Below are 22,992 nucleotides of genomic sequence, written 5' to 3'. Positions count from 1 at the left end.
GTATGTGCTACAGTTAATTTTCTGCAGTTATAATTTAATACTGTGTCTTTATGTTTGTTTACATTTCTCTCCACTGCAAATGGTGCCGTGTAAGGTCTGTGTGTGCATAAGTTTTTATAAATTTTAACTTTTTATAATTTGTGTATATTTTATGGCAGTCAATGATAAAATAGACTAGTATCTACATATATTTTATGCATTTGTGATATTCTTGACTTTTAAAAATTTTTTTTGATATTTCTAGTTCCTCTGAGTTTTTTCAAATTGTCACAAATCTCCAAAATTTTTTCCAGTACTTTTACTGAAAAAAATCCAAATGTAAGTGGATCTGTGCAGTTCAAACTCGTACTGTTCAAGGACCAACCGTTTCTTATGCCTGGTTAATTATTTCAAACTATATATTTACCTTCTTTTTCTGTATTCCTCTCAGAGTTGGGTATCAGAAATTAAAAAAGAAGAAAATAAAATGCACTTTTCTGAAACTGAAACATTTCCAGCAATGGAAGATAATTTGCCTCCAGTTCGTGGTTCAAATAGCTGTCTTCATGTTGGCAAGGTAGGCCTTTTAGATGTGGGTGGGGTATGGGTGGCAGGGAGAGAGGATTGTTGTTGTTTATTAACGGGCTGTCTCAGTTTAATCAGAGAGCCAAAATGTGATGTCCTCCAGGAGAGCTGTGGAGTGTTTTCAGCTTGCTGTGTATTATTACCGCCTTCAGTGGGCTGTATCTCATCACTTGGAGATCAGACTTGCATCTTGGGTTTATTGCCTTTCTTCTCCTCCTCGTCTTCCTCCTTCTTTCTTCTCTCTTCTTTTTTGTTTTGATATCCTGTCTCTTCCACTCTGAACAGTTTTGATGACACATAAGGTCTAATTCAGTGTGTGAGAATTTCAGGGTCCCATGGTGTTGTTCTTCAAGGTACAATAGAGGTATAGAGGATATGTCTTATTATATAATTTAATTAACCATGAGTTTAAAATATGAAACGGATACTTTTAAGCACTTATACATGTAATTCCTCTATGTGATGTATGTTTTTTCCCTTATCCCCATTTCTCTGTGGTTGGTCCCTATGTTGTCACATGGACCTCTATTTTTAACCCATGGGTTCCATAGGGGCCTGTTGGAGTTCCAGGTCCATTCTACTTAACTTGAGATTGAAACTGGGCTTCCTGGCATCCATCTGACCTTGCTATTTCTTCTAACAGGATGGCTACCCAAGTCTTTGATTCTAGGTTAATTTAGAATGAAAGTTATTATTCTCATCTTTTCTTTGAATCCTGAATTTTATTTTAAAAATATTAACAGCCCTTCATCACTCTGCTCTCTGATAATTAACCTTCCTGGATCTTTTTACTCCCCATTAGGAATTACTCAGGTAACAGAGGTGCACAGTGGATGATGAGGATGTCACCATCTGTAATCAATGACTTCATATTTTTGTTGAATACCCACTATGTGCTAAGTCTATGCCCTGAACATATAACAATGAATAATAATCTTTGCCCTCCAAGAGCTTATAGTCCAGTGGAGTAGACAGGCTAGTGATACAGTGGTTCTCAAAGTATGGTCTGGGGACCCTTGAATTCCAGAGATCCTTCCAGGGAGTCCACAAAGTAAATGCTGTTTTTAAGATAATACTAACACTTTGTTTTTTTTCACTGTGTTGACATTTGCGCTGAGGATAACACTGCTGGTGCCTAAACATGAATCAAGGCAGCGACAGCAAACTGTCCTAACACATACAGTAAAAAAATTCCAATTTTGCCTAAAAATACCTTTGATAAAACAATAAAATATTTACTTTGTTAGATTGTGAGCCTCAAGGACATGGCTTTTTAGCATTTTGTGTGACCAAGTGGGAAGTATGCAGAAAGCACCTCATGGCGCAGTGAAAATGTGGTAGTTATCTCAAGAAAAGCACTTGTGAGCTGACGTATCCACTTTTTCCTGGAACGCAGTTTTTGCTTGTCAGAGTGGCTGACAGACAAACTATGGTTATTCAGACTTGGGTTTTTGGCAGAAATTTTGTTGAAAATGAATGAAGTGGGCCTGTCACATTAAGGAAAATAACTATTTGTTGCCAGTGAGAAAATCTGAGCTTTCAACTGCAAATTAAGGTTTTAATATTTATATGCATTTCTTAAATACCTGCTTGTGACAAAAAATATCCCCTTAGAGGGGATACTTTTCAAAGGACAAAATCATAACAAATTCAGTTTAAAGATCTAATTGGTTTTCATTAGTAATTCATGCATCAGGGTGGCATCTCCTCTAAAAATGTAGAAAATGTGCTCTGCCGGCCACAGCAGAACAGTTGTTTCTTATAAGGTAGTTTGAGCAGGAACAAAGAATACAAAAAGTGGATTGTTTAATATCAGGTTACTTTCCTTATAAGGGTTAAAGCAAAGGGGACTTCGTTATCATGCTGGCTAAAACTGGCCTGTTAGGGGATTTGGCTATTATCTCTCTCCTCTGATTTCTCTGGTCACATAAACAACTTAGTTTTGGTTTGATAATGTGGTACTTTAGCATGAGTGACTCCATTTTGGTTTAGTCTACTGGGGCCTAATGCAGGAGCTCAGTCCAAATCAATGGCCTCCTATAAAGTTTATTTAACATATTTGAAAGACTTTCCTGATGAGCTCCAAGGAATATTAACAAATGTGATTTTTTTAAGTTGTAAATGAAATGTGTGAATATTTGGAAGATCTGCATAACTCCAGATGACTATTAATTTTCAAGAATATGAGAATGTCACAATACCAAAAGTTTGTGCCCCATTGATGTAATATGTTATGCATTATGGCAGTAAATATATAGGGTGCTATGGGAATATGTAGAAGGGCCACATGTCCTAATCTTTCAGTCAGGGAGCATTGCCTTCTTATAATATAAAAATACAGGACAGTGTGGTGCCTACCGCCTGTAATCCCAGCACTTTGGGAGGCCGGGGTGGGAAGATCACTTGAGTCCAAGAATTTGAGACCAGCCTGGGCAACTTAGCAAGACCTGGTCTCTACGGAAAGTAGAAAAATTAGCTGGGCGTGGTGGCAGGCCTGTAGTCTCAGCTACTTGGGAGGCTGAGGCAGGAGGATCGCTTGAGCCAAGGAGTCTGAAGTTACAATGAGCTGTGGTCATGCCACAGCACTCTAGCCCAGGCAACAGAGCAAGACCCTGTCTAAAAAAAAAAGTATGTGTATATATGCATATGTAAATATATATGTGTGTGCATATATATGTACATATATGTGTATATATTTATATAATGTATAAAGTGTACATTATATTTTATCCCATGTACCTGTGTCCATGTCTTGAGAATCATATTAATCCACATTCATTATTTTATTAAAAATTTTTTTTCTTCTTTAGTTATAATTGAAAAATAAAAATTTATATTATTTATGGTATACAACATGATGTTTTCGTATAGCTACACCTTGTGAAATGATTACCACAAGCCAATTCATGTTCATTTTTTGATCCCTTAAGGGGGATATTTTTTGTCACAGGTTGGTATTTGAGAGTCACATATGAATATTAAATACCTCTGATTTCTAATCAGTGTCCTTTTTAAACTAAGCTATACCATCTGTATTAGTTTCCTAGGGCTGCTATAACAAAGTAACACAAAACGGTTGAAATTTTAACCTTTAAAACAAGAGACATTTATTCTTTCACAGTTCTGGAGGCTGGAAGTCCAAAATCAAGGTATTGGCAGGGATGTCCTCCCTCAGAAACCTGCAGGGGAGGATCCTTCCTTGTCTCTTTCAGCTTCTGGTAGCGCCAGTGTTCCTTGGCTTATGGCAACACGACTCTAATCTCTGTTTTCATCTTCATGTGGCCGTCTTTCCTCTATGTGAATCTCTTTTTCTCTTTTTATAAGGACATGTCATATTGGATCCTAATGACCTCATCTTAGCTTGATTGTACCTGCAAAGATCTTACTTTCCAATAAGGTCTCATTCACAGGTACCAGGGGTTAGGACTTTACCAGTTCATTTTGGGAGACACAGTTCAACCCATAACACCATCTTAGCATTGAGAACATTGTCTTATAAGCAGGAAATAAAGTGCAAGCATCAAATGATTCTTATTGAGCCTGTGAGGAGTACATAATACCCCATCATGCAGTTTATACAGATCCTATTAAAAAATATATTGCTAAGTCATCTATTAGCAAACACAAACATAATGATACTGAAGATATGTAAATTGTTTAAAAACAAATCAGTACCTGATTTATTTTATTATTATAAATTCAGCTGTACTTCCCTTTCTTCAGACTACATATATATATATTTTTTAAGTTAATGTATCTTAATACTTACCAAGCATAAAATTGTACTTTCTCTGGGAGATTATTTGTGAGTATAATGGCTATAATTTGTGTTTTTACCAGTCCCTTCTAGTGAAGAACCTGCCCTCTGTCTATAGCAGTGGGCATGTGGCCTACTTTGGGCCACTTAGCACCAAGCTAGTGATTGGTCAGGGGTGGGCATGTGACCCAAGGTGGTCAATCAGAGTCCTTCTCTGGGATTTCTCTCACTGAAGATGGAGAGAAGAGTCACCTCTGTTTCTTCTCTGATGGGGAAGCCTGTGAGGTTATAATCCCAGACTTCTTGTGGTTATGCTTTCTGCCACATGGAGAAAGCAAGTAGCCATAGGGGAAAATGAAATCAATAAGGAGGAGCAGAGACTAGACATGGGGGAGAGGGAGAGCTGGAGAAAAGGCATAGGAATTCCTTTATCCGGCAGCACCCCTGCTCTTTCATCAGTTTGGTTATATCAGCTGATAATTTATTCTTTTTAATAAAAGTCCAAGTCAGGTGACTGTCATTGCAAACAAAACACTACTGACACACACAGCAAAGTAGTTATTCTTGTTTCTCCAATGCCAGGTTTTAAAAGAACGAATCAGAATTTAGTACTTTTTTATTATAAGAAAAATCAGTAATAATCACATTTCACACATGTGAGTTTTAAAATTTTATATATATACTTGAAAGCCTGCAGATTGTCCCCAGAATTAACTATAAACCTAAAATCCTTTTTTAATCTACTGTATCTTATCATGTTAATAATTATAATATTCAAGTTGTTATAACTTCAAGGGTACGTATTTTTCTCATCCTTTCCATTTGGATATCTTAATACTTTACATTGCATTTACAGTAAAATCTGCTGATTTTAGATTAAATATGTCTCATAAAATATGATTTTATTCTTTTAGGAAAAATATTCTAAAAGTAGACCAGCTAAAAAGAAAATTCCAAGGGATTATGCAGAATGGGATAAGTATGTTACATTTCTTTATATAAAATTTGTCACTAAAGTATTCTCTACCATAAAATACTGTAATAACTTCTTAAATAATTGTTATAAACCTGAACATGTCAAGAATACCAAATTAATTCAGTAGAGTACTGAGAGTATATACCCTAAGCACTTTTGATGTTATTTTTTCATTAAATAAAAAAACTACTATATCCTTTTGTTTATAAAACCAACCAAAAATAACTAACATAATCCTTCTGCCCATCTAAAATAAAAAAGAACAAAAATTTAAAATTGAGAGAAATTAGTGACAATTTTAATTACAAAGTTCTGAATAGTTCAGATACAATTAATATTTAAGTCCTCATTAAATTGCATGTTTTCTTAAGAAAGAATGCAGATAACTTCAACTACAAACATATTATGCATTTTTGAATATGCATCCAAAGGCACAGTTGTACAAATACAAGACTATCAATAATAAATTTGTTTTCTGCTAGTATTGTAGTTTTTTTCAGTTTTTGTTTTTCTTTCATTTAAGATTTGACGTGGAAAAGGAATGTTTAAAAATTGACGAAGATTACAAAGAAAAGATTGTAGTAGACAACAAGTCACATTTGTCTAAAATTGAGAAAAGAATAGACACAGCAGGTAATTTGGGGAAAATAAGAATAATTTAGTAGGTATTAAATGTTTTGAGTTATAATAAAAACTGTTGACCTAGAAGATATTTTCAAGTGCTGCAGAATTTTCTCCTAGAGTTGGCCACCCCTAACAAATTAATTTCACTCTTTTACCTACTTAATTTTATGTAATAGTTATAATAATTACATTTGGCAAGACTTTAAAAAATATGCGCCTTATTTTTCTTACCATAATTCGTTTTTCATTCTTTTTTCCAGTCCTCTTTTTCCTCCAAATTCCTCAAATTGTTTTCTTTTTGCCTCAAAACAAAAAGATGCGACAGTTTTGTTTTCATTTGAAGTCCATAGATGTATAGCACCTATACAGTAAAATAAAACCAGTCATAAGAAAATCTAAATCCTCAATAATTGTGAATGATTAAAAAAAGAAAATATCTCTAAACTTAGGAAACCTTTTATTTTCTTATGTTTGTTTTATGATTTTCTGCTTCTATTAAAATAAGCATTCTTGGATTTAAACTTTTTTTTTTTTTTTTTTTTTTTTTTTTTTTTTTGAGACAGAGTCTCACTCTGTTGCCCGGGCTAGAGTGAGTGCCGTGGCGTCAGCCTAGCTCACAGCAACCTCAAACTCCTGGGCTTAAGCGATCCTACTGCCTCAGCCTCCCGAGTAGCTGGGACTACAGGCATGCGCCACCATGCCCGGCTAATTTTTTGTATATATATGTTTTAGTTGTCCATATAATTTCTTTCTATTTATAGTAGAGATGGGGTCTCACTCTTGCTCAGGCTGGTCTCGAACTCCTGAGCTCAAATGATCCGCCCACCTCGGCCTCCCAGAGTGCTAGGATTACAGGCGTGAGCCACCACGCCCGGCCGGATTTAAACTTTTAAATATTCCGTTAAATTATATTTTCACATATGGCAAATAACATTTATTTTTAGGTCTAAATGAGAAGGAAAAGGATTTTCTTGCTACTCGTGAAAAGGAAAAAGGAAATGAAGCTTTCAATTCAGGAGATTATGAAGAGGCAGTGATGTATTATACCAGGTGAGCAGATACCTGTTGTAGTTTAAACTTGCCATTTTAAAAAATGATAATGTTTTAATCAATGAAACAATATAAATAAGCTAAGTAGTCTATGTCAGAATCACTCAATGTATTGTACTTGTGATTTTATGTTTTGTCTGTCTTTTCAGTACTTTTCTCAAACCTCTAAGTGCCCACCCCACTTCCACTTTTACAGAGGGCCTAACTTTTCTATTTTACGGAGAAAATAGAAGCCATCTGAAAGGAATTCAACAGAAAGTCCATATAGCATAAAAAAAGTTAAGAACTTGGCTTTTGTAGTCAGACTGCCTGGATTTTAATTCTGGTACTTATAGTGTTCCCTCCTACCACAGGGCCTTTGCCATTCTGGGTCCTGCATCAAAAATGCTCTTCTTTCCTCTTATTATCTAGTTAATTCTAACTTATCCTTTAGATTTTAGCCCATGACTTGAGTCTTTGGAGAAGTCTTCCCTGACCTTCCAGACTAGATTAAATCTTCATCCCACCCCATCTACCTCATGCCCCAATTTATAGGCTCTTATAGCAATCTTACCACTCCTTTCTAGCACTGGCTGGAAGTACAATTTAAGTTTGTGTGATTTGATATTAACTGGACTGTAAGCTGTGTAAGAACAGAACACACTTGTCAAGATTTTTTACACCATTGCATCCCCAATGCCCAGCAAAGTACCTGGTTGTAGTAGATGTTCAATACATACTTGTATGAACGTTTAAAGTTCTTAATAGTCTATTAAAAATAGAATAAGTTCATAAAAAGTTGTTACAGACAAACTGTGCTTATGGAAACACTAATACCAATTAAGTACTATACTCTGTTTAGTCTTTTTTCAACATTTGGAAAGAAGATAGATTTTTTTTTTTTTTTTTTTTTTTTTGAGACAGAGTCTCACTCTGTTGCCCAGGCTAGAGTGAGTGCCGCGGCGTCAGCCTAGCTCACAGCAACCTCAAACTCCTGAGCTCAAGCGATCCTCCTGTCTCAGCCTCCCGAGTAGCTGGGACTACAGGCATGCACCACCATGCCCGGCTAATTTTTTCTATATATATTTTTTAGCTGTCCATATAATTTCTTTCTATTTTTAGTAGAGATGGGGTCTCGCTCTTGCTCAGGCTGGTCTCGAACTTCTGAGCTCAAACGATCCGCCCATCTCGGCCTCCCAGAGTGCTAGGATTACAGGCGTGAGCCACCGCGCCCGGCCGATTTTTTTTTTTTTCCCGTGTTGTTTGTATCTCTAAAGAAGTGTGTTGCAGACTGAGTGAACGCATAAGGTAAACAGGACATTTGATGGATCATTCATTCAGTACAGCCTCCCTGTACAGACAGGTGGATGTCAGCCTTAATACTATTCTCTCCTTTCTTGCAGATTTCCACCAGTGGAGATTCTCTCGTCTATTACAGGGGAAAAAATCTTAACGTCTTCTTTTGAGGAGTTATATAGTTGAAGAACTAAAACAGCATACTATGATGGTTAAGGGAACTCCAACTACCACTTTCTGACCTCGGGCAGATTCTTTACCTCTCTTGTCTTAGTTTCCTTAATGTGATGAGGCTCTCGTAGTGCCTATTTCAGAGCTTCTCTGAAGATTAAATAAAACAATGTGTTGAAAGGCAGGATAATATGGTGGTAAAGAGAGCAGACTGTCTGGGTTTGAATTTTGACTCTACCATTTACTAGTTTGTGGCTATGGGCACATTATTTAACCTTTCTGTTGCATCTGTTTTTTCATCTGTAAAAATGAGAAGAGCAGTAATATCTTCTCCATGGATTGTAATTGAGGATTAAATGAGTATTGTCAGGTGTGTTTGTGTTGGAGAATTGTTGTCCTGGTCCTGTAGCTCCTTGCTTGGAAGAATTGCGAGCAGAGCCAGTACGATGGAATGAGGACAGACATGAAGCACTTCCACACAAGCAGCCTTTATTGCAAAGTTAAGGATACAAAGTGAAAGTACGGCCCGGGGTCTGTCTCTGCGAGTGGAGAAGACCTTGAGGTCTTAACACACTTCTACTTTTATGTATACACCTTATGATATGCTAAATGGTAGGCAGAATATTCATTATTTTTCTGGGAAAAGGTGGAGAGTTCTTGTAGATAAGGGCTCTCCTCACTTTTATCCTTATAAGGTAACATTCAGGGGTTGCCATGACATTTGTAAACAGTCATGGTGCTGGTGGGTGTGATTTTTACTATGCTAATGTATGTTAATTGGAAAGGTTACCTTTGGTTATGAACTCCTAGTTTCTGCGCATGCTACTGGCCTGGCTGGGAAAAGTCCCTAACCTCAAGTTCCTGCTGTTGCAGGTTTGGTTCTTGATGCTCATTGGCCTGCTCATAGTTGTCCCCCTCCTCTTTTCCTGTGGTTAGCGCTGCCAACTTGCACCTGTCCCTAATAGTATGTATGTAAAATGCTTGGTGCCTGGCCTGTGGGGAGTACTCAGTGTCGGGTACTCTTACATGTATTTTCCATGTCTGGTCTCTACTCAACTGTGTAATTTCTTTATATTAAATATTTATTTTTAATTATCTTAGTAAATTGACCCTTTCTGTGACTTTTCCATTTTCACCCTCTATTCATCTTCTGTATTTAGTAAATTCAGTGTACCAATACCCTTATCTTTCCTATATCTGAGTATTCATTATTTCATGGCATTCCAAATCAACTTTCTAAGCAACAGCCAGATATATTTTAAAATCTTTTCATTAATTATTTTGTACTTACATCCATAGTCTAGCAAAATTTGCTCTCTTGAAGTCTGTATTCCTCATCCCACTGACTACTCTATTCTGTTTCCTTCAATTAAGTTTCTTCTATTAACTTACCTCATGATCATTTCTTTAGAGTTAAATCTACTTTTAGATTACAAACTAATTTGTTTCTATTAACACAATAACAGCTGAACAAAAGATATTGTGATTGCTCCATTTTTTTTCATTTTCTTAAACTATAATATTGTTCCCAAAGAGTCAAAAAATTATGTTTGATATTTGATGTTAACTAAACTGTTTTCTTAGGCGATCTATAGGTATTTAAATTCCCATGTCACCTCTAAAGACTGAGTCAGCTTTAAACCTATTAACTGAATTTTTAAGCATGTATTTACTTATTTATCTATTCATTTATTTATTTATTTTGGAGACAGAGTCTCACTCTGTTGCCCGGGCTTGAGTGCCATGGCATCAGCCTAGCTCACAGCAACCTCAAACTCCTGGGCTCAAGCAATCCTACTGCCTCAGCCTCCCGAGTAGCTGGGACTACAGGCATGCACCACTATGCTCGGCTAATTTTTTGTACATATATTTTTAGTTGTCCAGCTAATTTCTTTCTATTTTTAATAGAGATGGGGTCTCGTTCTTGCTCAGGCTGGTCTCGAACTCCTGACCTCGAGTGATCCTCCCACCTCGGCCTCCCAGAGTGCTAGGATTATAGGCGTGAACCACCGTGCCTGGCCTAAGCATCTATTTAAATGTTGATTTCGTTTGTTTGTAGAATTGTATTTTATTACTTTTGATGTTATAGGCTGTATTAGTTTGCTAGGGTTGCCATAATAAAGTAGCACAGACTGAGTGGCTTGAAGAGAAATGTATTTTCTCAGAGTACTAGAGGCTGTGAGATCAAGGTGTTGGCAGGGTTGGTTTCTTCTAAGACCTGTTTCCTTGGCTTGTAAGTGGCTGTCTTCACTCTGTGTCTTCACAAGGTCTGTCCATACATGTCTGTGTTCTAATATGCTCTTGTTTCTATTTTTCTGTTTCTTTCTTTCTTTCTTTCTTTTTTTTTTAACAGGGCCTCCCTCTGGTGCCCAAGCTGGAGTACAGTGGTGTAATCTTAGCTCAATGTAACCCCCAACTCCTGGGCTCAAGTGATCTTCTTGCCTCAGCTTCCCAAGTAGCTGGGACCACAAGTACAAACCACCATGCCTGGCTAAGTTTTAAATTTTGGGGGGACAGAGTCTCACCACATTTTCCAGGCTAGTTTGAACTCCTTGCTTCAAGCAGTCCTTCTGCCTCAGCCTCCCAAAGTGCTGGGATTATAGGCATTGAGCCACTGCACCTGGACCCTAACATCCTCTTCTTTAAAGACCCCAGTTTTATTGGATTAGGGCCCACTCTCGTGACGTCTTTTAACCTTAGTCTTCTCTAAAAACCCTGTCCCCAAATACTGTCACATTTTAAGGTACTATGGAGTTAGGACTTCAATATATAAATTTTTAGGGGACACAATTCAGCCCATACACAGCCTATAATTTTTTAATTTACAACTTAACCTGAGTTTCTGTATATTGTTTGTTTACCATAGGCCTGCTTGTTGTCAATAAATGTTTCTTTTATAGGAGCATATCAGCGCTTCCCACTGTAGCTGCCTATAACAATCGAGCTCAAGCAGAAATCAAATTACAGAACTGGAATAGTGCTTTTCAGGATTGTGAAAAGGTCTTGGAGTTAGAACCTGGAAACATAAAGGGTAAAAAATATTCATAGAATGCTTTTAAAATTACACTAGGACCCATTAAAGACCATTTATAGACACTTACTATGTTTACATTAAAAATATTTCAGATAAACTCGAATTCTAGATGTCAATCACCACCTTCCTAAATTTACCTCTAAGTTTAACTTGGAATTTAAGTCCTTGATTATTTATACTGAGGTAGCTAATAATCTCAGAAGATTGAATAAAATATATTTTTTTCTTAAAGGAAAATACCTCTAGTTTGCATTTGAATTATCTTTTTATCCAAAAAAATTTAAGTATAATTAATATAGATTTTCTGTGTTTATTAATATAATAAAATAGTAAGCCCACACTGGAGCTCTAGCAGCTTCTTTGTGGGTATTTCCACCTAGATGGCTATATATAATTTATTTTTAATTTTAAATTAATAATAATTTAATTTCAAATTAAACTTGTCCAAAACTGACTACATCTTTCCACTAAAAACCTGGACTCTGTCTTGATTCTCTGTCTCTGCGACTGACCACCTTGTCTTAGGTGAAGCCTAGAGTATTCAAGTCAAACTCTGCTGCTATCAAGAAGGAATCCTTCCAAGAGGGAGTGACATACATTATAATAGACACATTATATTTCTTAAGCACTAATAGCTTCAAATAAATATAAACACTTAATTTTTTTCACATGGACTGTACACCTTTGTACCTACTTCGTTGGGGGAACAGAAACCATGGGTGTGCTAACGGGGAGCCTGGTACATCAGCTGCCGCCGTCATTGTCATGGATTGCCCTCCATTTAACAATAAAGTCCTCTTGGGCCTGTGTTTTGTCCAAACTGGTCTCTATCACAGAGTATGGATGGGCTCCCAGCTTTAGGCAGGTGCCTGGTGAAGGCCTTGCCATTTCCTATGGGCCCCCACCACTGCTATCTGTCAGGCCTTATGCCAAGTACTTTATATGTATTAACTCTATTAATTTTAACAACAGCCTCATTGAGATGCAGACACTATTATTAGCACACTCATTTTACAAAGGAGGAAACCAGGCACAGACATAGTAAGCAATTCACCCGAGATCGCATGGCTAACAAATGACAGAGCCAGGACTCAGTACTGGACAGCAGATTCCAGGGCCGGTGTTGAACTACTGTGCTATTCTTCTGCCACTGGGATGGCATATGTTTGAATTCTTCTTTGAGTAATTTCTTAAGTACTTGAATCTTCACTATTAAAAAACAAATTTAGCAGAACCAAATGTAGTAACGGTAATAGCCATAAAACATTAAGAAATCTTACGTTTGCTTCAGTGAATAACTTTCTCTTCAAAACTTTATTTTTATTTCAAAAGATAATTGTTCTAAATACAGTGTGTTGTCTTGGATTCCATCCTGGAACTAAAAAAGGACATCAGTAGAAAAACTGGTAAAATCCAAATAAAGTCTGTAGTTTAGTTAATAGTATTGTGCCCATGTTAATTTCTGAGTTTTGGCAAATGTACTGCGGTTCTGTAAGATGTTAGTATTAGGAGAAGCTGAGTAAAGGTACCCAGTACAGGAACTCTCTGTACTATCTTTGCAACTTTTCTGTAAATCTCAAATTATTTCAAAATAAAAAGTTTAGGCCGGGCGCGGTGGCTCACGCCTGTAATCCTAGCACTCTGGGAGGCCGAGGCGGGTGGATTGCTCAAGGTCAGGAGTTCGAGACCAGCCTGAGCGAGACCCCGTCTCTACTAAAAAATAGAACGACATTATATGGACAACTAAAAATCTATATAGAAAAAATTAGCCGGGCATAGTGGCGCATGCCTGTAGTCCCAGCTACTCGGGAGGCTGAGGCAGTAGGATCGCTTAAAGCCGAGGAGTCTGAGGTTGCTGTGAGCTAGGCTGACGCCACGGCACTCACTCTAGCCTGGGCAACAAAGTGAGACTCTGTCTCAACAAAAAAAAAAAAAAAAACAAAAAAAAAAACAAAAAAACAAAATAAAAAGTTTAAAAAAAGGTAATTGTGGCTGGTCCGAAGGTAGTGAGTTATCTCACTTGATTGTTCACAGTCAGTTACAGATTGAACTCCTTGTTCTACTACTTTCCCCTCTCCTCACTACTGCACTTGACTAGTCTTAAAAAAAAAAAAAAAAAAAGTAATTGTTATATCACGAATGTTTCTTCATGGAAATTCTGTTCAGAAATCTGAGTAGCACTAGCAATACCAAAACTGTACACAAAGCACAGTGCTCCAGTTTTTATTAAATTTATAACAAAATAATTTATCTTTTAGATTTTCATGGCTCATTCTAAGACTAAAATCAAATTGGTCAAATTTATAACTGTGTTTTAAAATAGCATATTAAAATATGTCAGTATAAATTTCTCACTTTTCAGAATTACCAAACTTTATTCTTTTCAAAATAATGGCTTTTTACACAAAGTTCTCTTACTATACAATGGATAATGATGGGACAAGAGGCATTGATGGTCAGTATTAAATAATTATCAAATTATATGTTGAAAGCTACCTAAAATATCTGATGCAAATTACCAAAGTACTCAATTTCTGAGTCCAGCTGACTTCATCATCAGGATTCTCTATTTCCTGTGTTAAGTAGCTCCTTCTAATGACTTTAGAGATTGCTATACAGATTGCACTAATGAGCCATATTCTTCTGAGCTAGATGCTGGTCACTAATCTACTAAATTTTGATAAGGAATTTTCTAAGTTTTCAAAAAGTGGTAAAATAATACTAGCTATGATTATAAGAAGGAAAACATTATGGTTTAGTGAAAAGCTTCCTGATATTGCAGCACAGTGTGGTACCTGTGAAGGGTTAGATATGAAGCCTCTTAGCCCTTGGAGGAGCTAGTAGAGCCTGGGCTACCAGAGGGCCAGAGGGTCATTAGAGGGGACAGCTGCCTGATGCAGCCTCTTCTGTTTACCTCAGTATCATTTTCTATGTGTGCAAAAACATGCAAATGGCTGTAGGTAAGCTTTGCATAATTCCATGCTGAAGTGTTCTGTTTTACTTACATTCTTCCACTTGTAAAATATGTTATAACCGTAATGCCATAAGATAAAAAATATAACTTCTATTTTGGCAAATTTTCAGCTCTTCTGCGGCGTGCCACTACATATAAACATCAAAACAAGCTACAGGAAGCTATTGAAGATTTGAGTAAAGTACTAGATGCTGAGCCTGATAATGATTTGGCCAAGGTAAGTACAGAAAGTAATTTCTCACCTAATTTTGTAGTTGGCTATTTCTGTATTTATGTTAAAATGGTATCAATCTTGCTGGATAAATTACAGTGAGGGTTAGGTCACAGCTTTAAAAGGTAGGTATATCACAGACACCCCAAAATCTTAACATCTATTTGAAGTGAAAGAAAGCAGGCTCTTAACAATTTTTTTCCAAAACTATAACCTACCTCTGAGTGACAAATATTTAATTTTTCTCTTCCCTGTAGTGTTGTAGGCAATGTTTTTCTCTGAGCTAATCTCACTTTATTTATTAAGTGGGGTGGTATAGAAGTTCCCTGGGTAGGATTGGGGTGAGTTCCATGGCCACAGAACAATGTCTGTCTTTGTGGCTAGCATGGTAAACATGGCATCATGATAGCATGCGCTACCTGGCTGAGCAGAGTGACTCTGATATGCACTTCGGGGATCTGTGTTAAAGCCTAAAGAGTAGAAGTAAGTGTCAACAACTGTGATTTCACCCTACTTGCAAAGTAACAAGGTGGCCTAGCAAAGGATACAAGATATCCTGGGTCAGACACAAAGGCCTTTGTTACTCATGGCACACAAAGCAGATGGGCTTCACATTCATGTCAGTTCCTGTGGCTCCCAAGTCCCACAGGGGTGACAAAGAGTGGCCCAGATGGATTTCATACACTCCGTGGGTTTGTGTGATGGCTAATGAATGCAAAATTTAGGAACTCCTCATCTTTTATAATGGGCTGTAAGTAGACCTGTCCAACTTCTGCTCCACAGGGAAGCATATCTTTATTATACTGGAGAGCAAACAAACCTGCCGTCTCCTCTGCAGGTAAATGCTATTTCTATTTTCCAAGGCTGTTCTCAGTACAAACATCATAAAGATGTCCAGAATTAAGATGGTTTAGCACCATTTATGCTCTCAATATAGGCAGAAATAGGAGAAACCCATGGAGAATTGTCTTCCAATAATAAGTTGTCATTGAGTTCCCACATACACCTATCAGGTAATCTATTACACTCTCTCCGAGTGGCAGCTAATGGCCCTTGTGTATCAGCTGCTTTTGTCAAGTCAGCATTTCCGTGGATTAGGTTTAGGGCCTGGCTCAGGAACGCATCTTTTCCCCATAGTATTTCCTTTTTATAATGGTTATGTTTATTAAAAAGTTAATGTGACAATATTGTAAAATAAAAAAAATTGAAACAAGGAAAACCACCTTTAATTTTACTCCTTGACACAATTTCATGTGTACATATTAAGTTTTAGGCCAAATGCATTTTTTCTTAACCATATGCAAAGGTTAACTCAAAATGAATCATATACTTTAATGTAAAACCTAAGTTATAAAAGTTTTAGAAGAAAACATAAGAGAAAATTTTTATGAGCTTGGATTAGATGAATATTTATTACATATGACATGAAAATTATAATTCATAAAAGTTGACAAATTAGACTTCATCAGAATTAAAAATGTCTGCTCTTTGAAAAAAAGTATTAGAAGAATAAAAAGACAAGCCACAGGCTGGGTGCAGTGGCTCACGCATGTAATCCTAGAACTCTGGGAGGCGAAGGCAAGGATGCCTATAGTCCCAGCTACTTAGGAGGCTGAGGCAGGAGGATCGCTTGAACGTAGGAGTTTGAGGTTGCAGTGAGCTATGATGATGATGACATTGTGGGGCGACAGAGCAAGACTTTGTCTCAAAAAAAATAAATAAATAAAATAAAATAAAATAAACACCAGCCACAGGCTGGGAGAAAATATTTGCAAAATCATGAACCCAACAAAGGACTTGTATCGAGAATATATAAAGAACTTTTAAAACTCAATAATAATAAGAAAATAAACAACCAAACTAAAAATAAGCAAGATATTTGATCTGACACTTTACCAAAAGAGATATGTGGATGGAAAATAAACACATGAAAAGATGTGCAGCCTGAGTATAAAATTGTCCAAAGCAATTTTAAGCAAAAAGAACGAACAAATTTGGAGGCATCACATTACCAGACTTCAAACTATACTACAAGGCTGTGGTAACCAAAACAGCATGGTTTTGGTACAAAAATAAAGACATAGACCAATGGAACAAAAAATAGAGAACCCAGATATATAAAATTACCTACCTATAGCCAACTGATCTTTTATAAAACAGATAACATTGTACACTGGGGAAAAAAACCCTATTCAATAAATGGTGCTGAGAAAATTGGATAGCCACATGCAGAGAATGAAACTGGATCCCTATCTCTCACGACTCACAAAAATTAATTTAAGATGGATAAGAGACTTAAATGTAAGGCATGAAACCATAAGAATTCTAGAGGAAAATGTAGGAAAAACTCTTCTAGATATTGGCCGAGGCAAAGAATTTATGAATAAGACCCCAGTGATAATCACAGTAACAACAAAAATAAATAAACTGGATTTGATTAAACTAAAAAGCTGCTTCTGCACAGCTAAGGACACAATCAACAGAGCAAACAGACAACCTACAGAACAGGAGAAAATATTCATAAGTTATGTATCCGATAAAAGGCTAATAACCAGAATCTACAAAGAACTCAAGCAAATCAGTGAGGAAAAAAAACAAACAACCCTGTTAAAAGGTGGGCAAAAAACGTGAACAGAAGCTTTTCAAAAGAAGATAGACAAATGGCCAAGAAACATATGAAAATATGCTCAACGTCACTAATAATCAGAGAAATGCAAATTAAAGCCACAATGAGATATCACCTTACCCCTCTAAGAATGCCTTTTTATTAAAAAGTCCAAAAACAATAGATGCTGGCATAGATGCAGAGAGAATGGAACATTTATACACTGTTGGTGGGACTGCAAATTAGTACAACCCCTATGGAAAACATTATGAAGATTCCTCAAAGAACTAAAAGTAGACCTACCATTCGATCCAGCAATTCCACTACTGAATATCCAAAAGAAAAGAAGTCTTTCTATCAAAAAGACACCTGCACTTGAATGTTTATTGCAGCACAATTCACAATTGCAAAGATGTGGAATCAACCCAAGTGCCCATCAATTCATGAGTGGATTAATAAAATGTGGTGTATGTATACCATGGAGTACTACTCAGCCATAAAAGGATGAATTAATGCCTTTTGGCAACAATTTGGATGGAACTGGAGACCATTATCCCAAGTGAAGTATCTCAAGATTGGAAAAACAAACCCCACATGTACTCATTATTAAATTGGAACTAACTGATGAGCACACATGTGCACAGAGGAAAGTAAAACTCAGTGGAAATCAAGCAGTGGGGAGTAGAGGAGGTGAAGGGCAGAAACCTACCTAATAGGTACAGTAAACACTATTTGGGTGATGGGCATACCTATAGCCGTGACTCAAGCATTACAAAAGCGATCCATGTAACCAGCAACATTTGTATTCCCTTAATATTTAAAAAAAAAAAAAAAGATGCTCAATATCATTAGTCATTAGAGAAATGTAAACTTAAAACCTCAAGTAGATACCACTATACACATTGTTAAAATACCTAAAATTAAAAAGACTGACCATACCAAGAGTTGTCAAGAACATAGAAGAACTGAAATTCTTGGGAATATAAAATGATACCACCACTTTGGAAAACAGTTTGGTGGTTTCTTAAAAACTTAAACATAAAAACATATACCTACCATATAATCCAGCCATTTCACTCCTATGTATTTACCCAAGAAAAGTGCAAGTATATGTTTATACAAAGACTTATGCACAAATGTTCATAGTAGTTTTATTTGTAATTGCCAAGGCCTGAAAACAGTCTAAAATGTCCATTAGCAGGTGAACATACTATGAGCAATAGAGAGGAATGAACTATTGACACACACATAGTCATGGATGGGTTTCAAAATAGTTATTCTTAGTTAAAGAAGTCAGACAAAAAAGATATATACAATATAATTCTATTTATGTAAAATTGTAGAAAATACAAACTAATCTGTCATTATGACAAAAAGAATAGTGGTTGTAGGGAGAGGTGAGAGGGAGGTATTACAAAGAGACAGGAAGAAACATTTGGAAGTGATGAGTATGTTTATTATTTTGTCAAAACCTATCAACTTGTGTACTTTAAGTGTGTGCAGTTTATATTAATTATACCTCAATAAAGCTGTTAAAAATGAGAGGGGAAAGGAAAGTGGTTTTATATATATACTTGGCATTTTAGTTGGCATAAAATATTTCAGAACTTTCAACATTTTAGAAAACAGCAAGTATAGCATGATTTAATTTATATAAAACTATATATCTCTGTGTATATGTGCATACAAACATACCTAGGAAGATGATCCAAAATGTCAGTAGTGTTATCCGAGTGGCAAGATTTCCACTGATTTTTTTTTTTACTTTTTTATACTTGTTAATCTCAGTTTTTTTTTTTCTTTTTACAGTGGACATATATGATTGCAATCAAACAAAGCAATGAAGTTGCTTTGAAAAAGAAAGTACACCACCAAAAAAGCCTTATCTTAGTTATCTTTATTAATTTTTAATATCTTTATATTTTTACCTGAAAATGGTTTTTTTATTAAAGGAAAACATTTAATATGGTGATTATGTTGCAGAAAACCTTGTCAGAGGTTGAAAGAGATCTGAAAAATTCTGAACCTGCATCTAAGACTCAAACCAAAGGGAAAAGGATGGTTATTCAGGAAGTAGAAAACTCCGAAGATGAAGGTGGAAAGGACGATGGAGGAAAACATGAAGATGGCAGTGGAGATGACAGTAAAACATTTTTTCTATTTTGGTTATGTAAAGAACTGCCTTTTTATATGATAAGCTGGCTCGAATTTTTATTTGTACAGAAATTCTTAGTCTACCAAACTTTATCTAACTTTGCCTGTGAATCCACAAGCAAGTTTAGCTCATCCTTTTAATACAGCTGAACACAATCTCTCAAACCCATTTCTTTCTTAACCTGTCACCTTTTTCTAGTGCTCAATTGAATCCCTGATTATCACTTTTAAATGTAAATGGCTGTGTCTGATGTGACACAGGCCATTTGCAAGTCAACCTTAGAAATCTCTCTTAGGTGACTGTTTTGTATATGTCTACTTGGTGGCAGCAAATGCATTGTTTTCCAAGTGGGTGTGGCTAGCTCTATTTATATGACTAAAATGAATGCATTACTGGAAAATTGCTGTGTGTGCCTGTCAAAAAAATTTTTAAACACAGAAAAGAAATAAGTACAATTTCATTTTTGAAATAATTTTAAAAAGAGAATCTAGACTAGATAAAGCTTCATCTTCATAATATAAAACATTGGAATTATGTCACTTTTGAGGGGCAAGATTTGCCTCCTCATTTGACCAGGACATAAAAACTTTTCCCTCCTTCTTGAGAACCCCTGAGCAACAGGGGGAAAATAATCAATTTTGAAAATCATTCACAAGTAAAAAAATCAACATGTAAGTAATTTGACAGAATAATTTTGAGAGAGAAATATAAAATATTCAGTTCATGCAACTTTTTAAAAAATGAAGAACAAGAAGTATAAGTTTTAAAAAATTAATGAGAAAAATATAAAGTGTACACATCAGATTAAAATATGATCAGTTAAGATAGAATAAAGACAAAGGAACCAAAAAGGAGGGAGGGAGGTAGAGGAAGAGACAGAGGAAGAGCACACCAGAGAGCTGGGAAGGAACAGAGTGCATCAAAAGGATAAAAAAAGGAGAAATTAAGGTAACCAGTTTTTCAAGGATTGAAGCTCACCTTTCAGCCTGATTTTAAGTTCTGGCAGAAAGACGTTCTTCTTCAGGTTTATATTTAGCTTAACACAGTTAGCCAAATGTCTTACAGTTAAAGGAAATCATTTTAAATCATATCTGGGGCAAGATGAAGTATAAACTATATTAATTGCTACTATTTTTAAATTATTGTTTTAAAATTTTACCTGTAGTAAAAATGGACTTTTCTTAGTATACAGTTCTAACACACGTACAATTTCGTGTATCACCACAGTCAGGATGCAGAGCAATTTCATGACTGTTTTGGATGATTTTTTTACCTCCTTCTTGCTTTCCTGTTAGTCAAATCCTTCCTTAACCCCAACTCTTGGTTGAACAGAGAACAGATCAAACTTTTGTTTTCCCTTTTCCAGAATGTCATATAAATGGAATCAGAGAGTTTGTAACCTTTTGAGACTAGCTTCCTTTACTTAGCATGTCACTGAGATTCATTCATATAGTTGTATGTATCATTGGTTTTTTCCTTTGTATTGCTGAGTAGCAATACAGTATAATTCCATCATATGGATGTACTGAAGTTTATCTGTTCACCTGTTCAAGGACATTCAGCTTGTTTCCAGTATTTGGTAATCATGAATATAGCTGCTCTAAACATCATGTGCAGGTTTGTGTGAACATACGTTTTTATTTTCCTTGGGTAAATATTAAGTACCTAACAGCGGGATTGCTGGGTCATTTGGCAAGTGTATGTTTAACTTATGACCAAACTGTTTTCCAGAGCAGCTGTACCTTTTTGCATTGCCATTAGCAACATATGAGAGTTCTAGTTGCTTCACATCCTTGCTAGCATTTGGTATTGTCCATTTTTTTTTTCTTTTTTACCCATTCTATTAGGTGTGTGGTGGTTTCTCATTATGGTTTTAATTTGCATTTTCCTAATGTCTAATCATGGTGAACGTCATTTCATGTGCTCATTTGCTGTCTCTATACCATTTTTAGTGAAGTGTCTGTTCAAATTATTCCATCAATTTTTTTAATTGGATTGTTGTTTTCTTACTGTTTGGTTTTGAGATTTCTTTTTATATTTTCAATGCAAGTCCTTTGTTATAAGATTTGCAAATATTTTTTTTTCCTGTCTATGGCTTGTTTTTTCATTCTTTTAACAGTGTCTTTCACAGAAAAAAAGTTTTTAATTTTGTTGGAGTCCATTTTTTCCAGTTTGTTTTTATGGTCTGTGCTTTTTATGTTATATCTAAGAACATTTTGCCTAACTCAAAGTCATGAAGCTTTTATTATATGTATTCTTTTCAAAGTTTTATAGTTTTATATTTTACATTTAGATATATGTCAATTCTGAGTTAATTTTTATATGAAGAGTGAGGATTAGATTGAATTTAATTTTTTGCATATGGATATCCAATTGTTCCAAAATGATTTGTTGAAAACTCTCCTTACTCTTTGAATTGCCTTTGCACCTTTGTAAAAAAAAAAATCCCACAACCACATTTGCATGGCCAGTAGAATCTAATTCTAAACTCCATTCTTTCCACTGGTCTGTGTGTCTATTCCTGTGTCAGTACCACAGTGTCTTGATTAATATAGTATAGCTTTATAATTAAGTCTTAGAATTGATGTTGAATTTTTTCAAATGCTTTTTCTGCCATCAATTGATTTTATCATGTGGTTTTTCCTCTGTAATCTGTTAATATATTAGATTACCTTGATTGATTTTTGAATGTTGAGCCAGCCTTGAATTCTTGGGATAAACTTCATTGATCATGATGTATTATTCTTTTCATATATTGCTAGATTTTATTTGCCAATAGTTTGTAGAGGATTTGTACATCTGTGTTCATGAGAAATACTGGACTCTACCCTTTCTTTCTTTCCTTCCTTCCTTCCTTCCTTTGTTTTCTTTTCTTTCTTTCTTTCTTTTACTTTCTCCCCTCCCCTCCCTTCCCCTCCCTTTCCCTCGCCTCCCCTCGCTTCTCCTCTCCTCCGCTCTCCTCTCCTCTCTACTCCTCTCCTCTCTGTGAAAGATTGATTCATAAATCAGGCACCCCTTAGAACTAGAAGAGAGTCAGAGACCTCTCCTGGATGTGAGCTTCTTGAATCTATAAATTTATGTCTTTACCAGATTTTGGAAATTGTCTGCCATTATTTCTTCAAATATTTTTTTCTGAGCAACACTATTTCTCCTCTCCTACTGGGGCTGTTATAACACAATTGTTAGGCCATTTAGTGTTATCCTACAAGTCCTTGAGCCTCTGTTCTTTTTTTTCCTTTCAATTTTTTTCTCTCTATTGTTCAGATTGAATAATTTATATGTAAATTCACCAACATTTTCTCTGTCTTCTCAATGCTGCTATTGTACCCATTCACTGAATTTTTAAATTTTGCTTATTATATTTTTTCATTCTAAAATTTACATGTTTTAAAAAAAATTCTATTTCTCTGCAAAGATTTTTAATCTTTCTATTCATCTCAAGTGTGTTTGACTTTATTTCTCGGAGCATGGTTATAATAGTCACTTTAAAGTCTTTGTTGGAGAATTCACAACATCTGTGTTATCTAGAGTTTGTCTTTTTTCCCTTGCCAAACGTTGAGATTTTCTTTGTTCCTCATTTGTCAAGTAATTTTGGA

At 35.7% G+C, this 22,992-nt stretch overlaps 1 protein-coding gene across 1 annotated transcript in view; it reads left to right on the top strand.

Annotated features, from left to right (window-relative positions):
• Positions 1–22,992, top strand: part of SPAG1 (sperm associated antigen 1) — a 66,196-nt gene that overhangs the window by 9,506 nt on the left and 33,698 nt on the right. Inside the window, exons 3-9 of the mRNA XM_069465601.1 lie at positions 431–556; positions 5,236–5,300; positions 5,821–5,930; positions 6,866–6,971; positions 11,318–11,448; positions 14,536–14,642; positions 19,225–19,442. Coding sequence (XP_069321702.1) covers positions 431–556; positions 5,236–5,300; positions 5,821–5,930; positions 6,866–6,971; positions 11,318–11,448; positions 14,536–14,642; positions 19,225–19,442 — 863 coding nt within the window. The remainder of the gene's footprint in view (positions 1–430; positions 557–5,235; positions 5,301–5,820; positions 5,931–6,865; positions 6,972–11,317; positions 11,449–14,535; positions 14,643–19,224; positions 19,443–22,992) is intronic.

The sequence above is a fragment of the Eulemur rufifrons genome, chromosome 3 (assembly GCF_041146395.1).
Source record: "Eulemur rufifrons isolate Redbay chromosome 3, OSU_ERuf_1, whole genome shotgun sequence".
NCBI lineage: Eukaryota > Metazoa > Chordata > Mammalia > Primates > Lemuridae > Eulemur > Eulemur rufifrons.
Note: the sequence above shows the minus strand (reverse complement) of the source record. Positions and strands in the feature narration are given on the sequence as shown.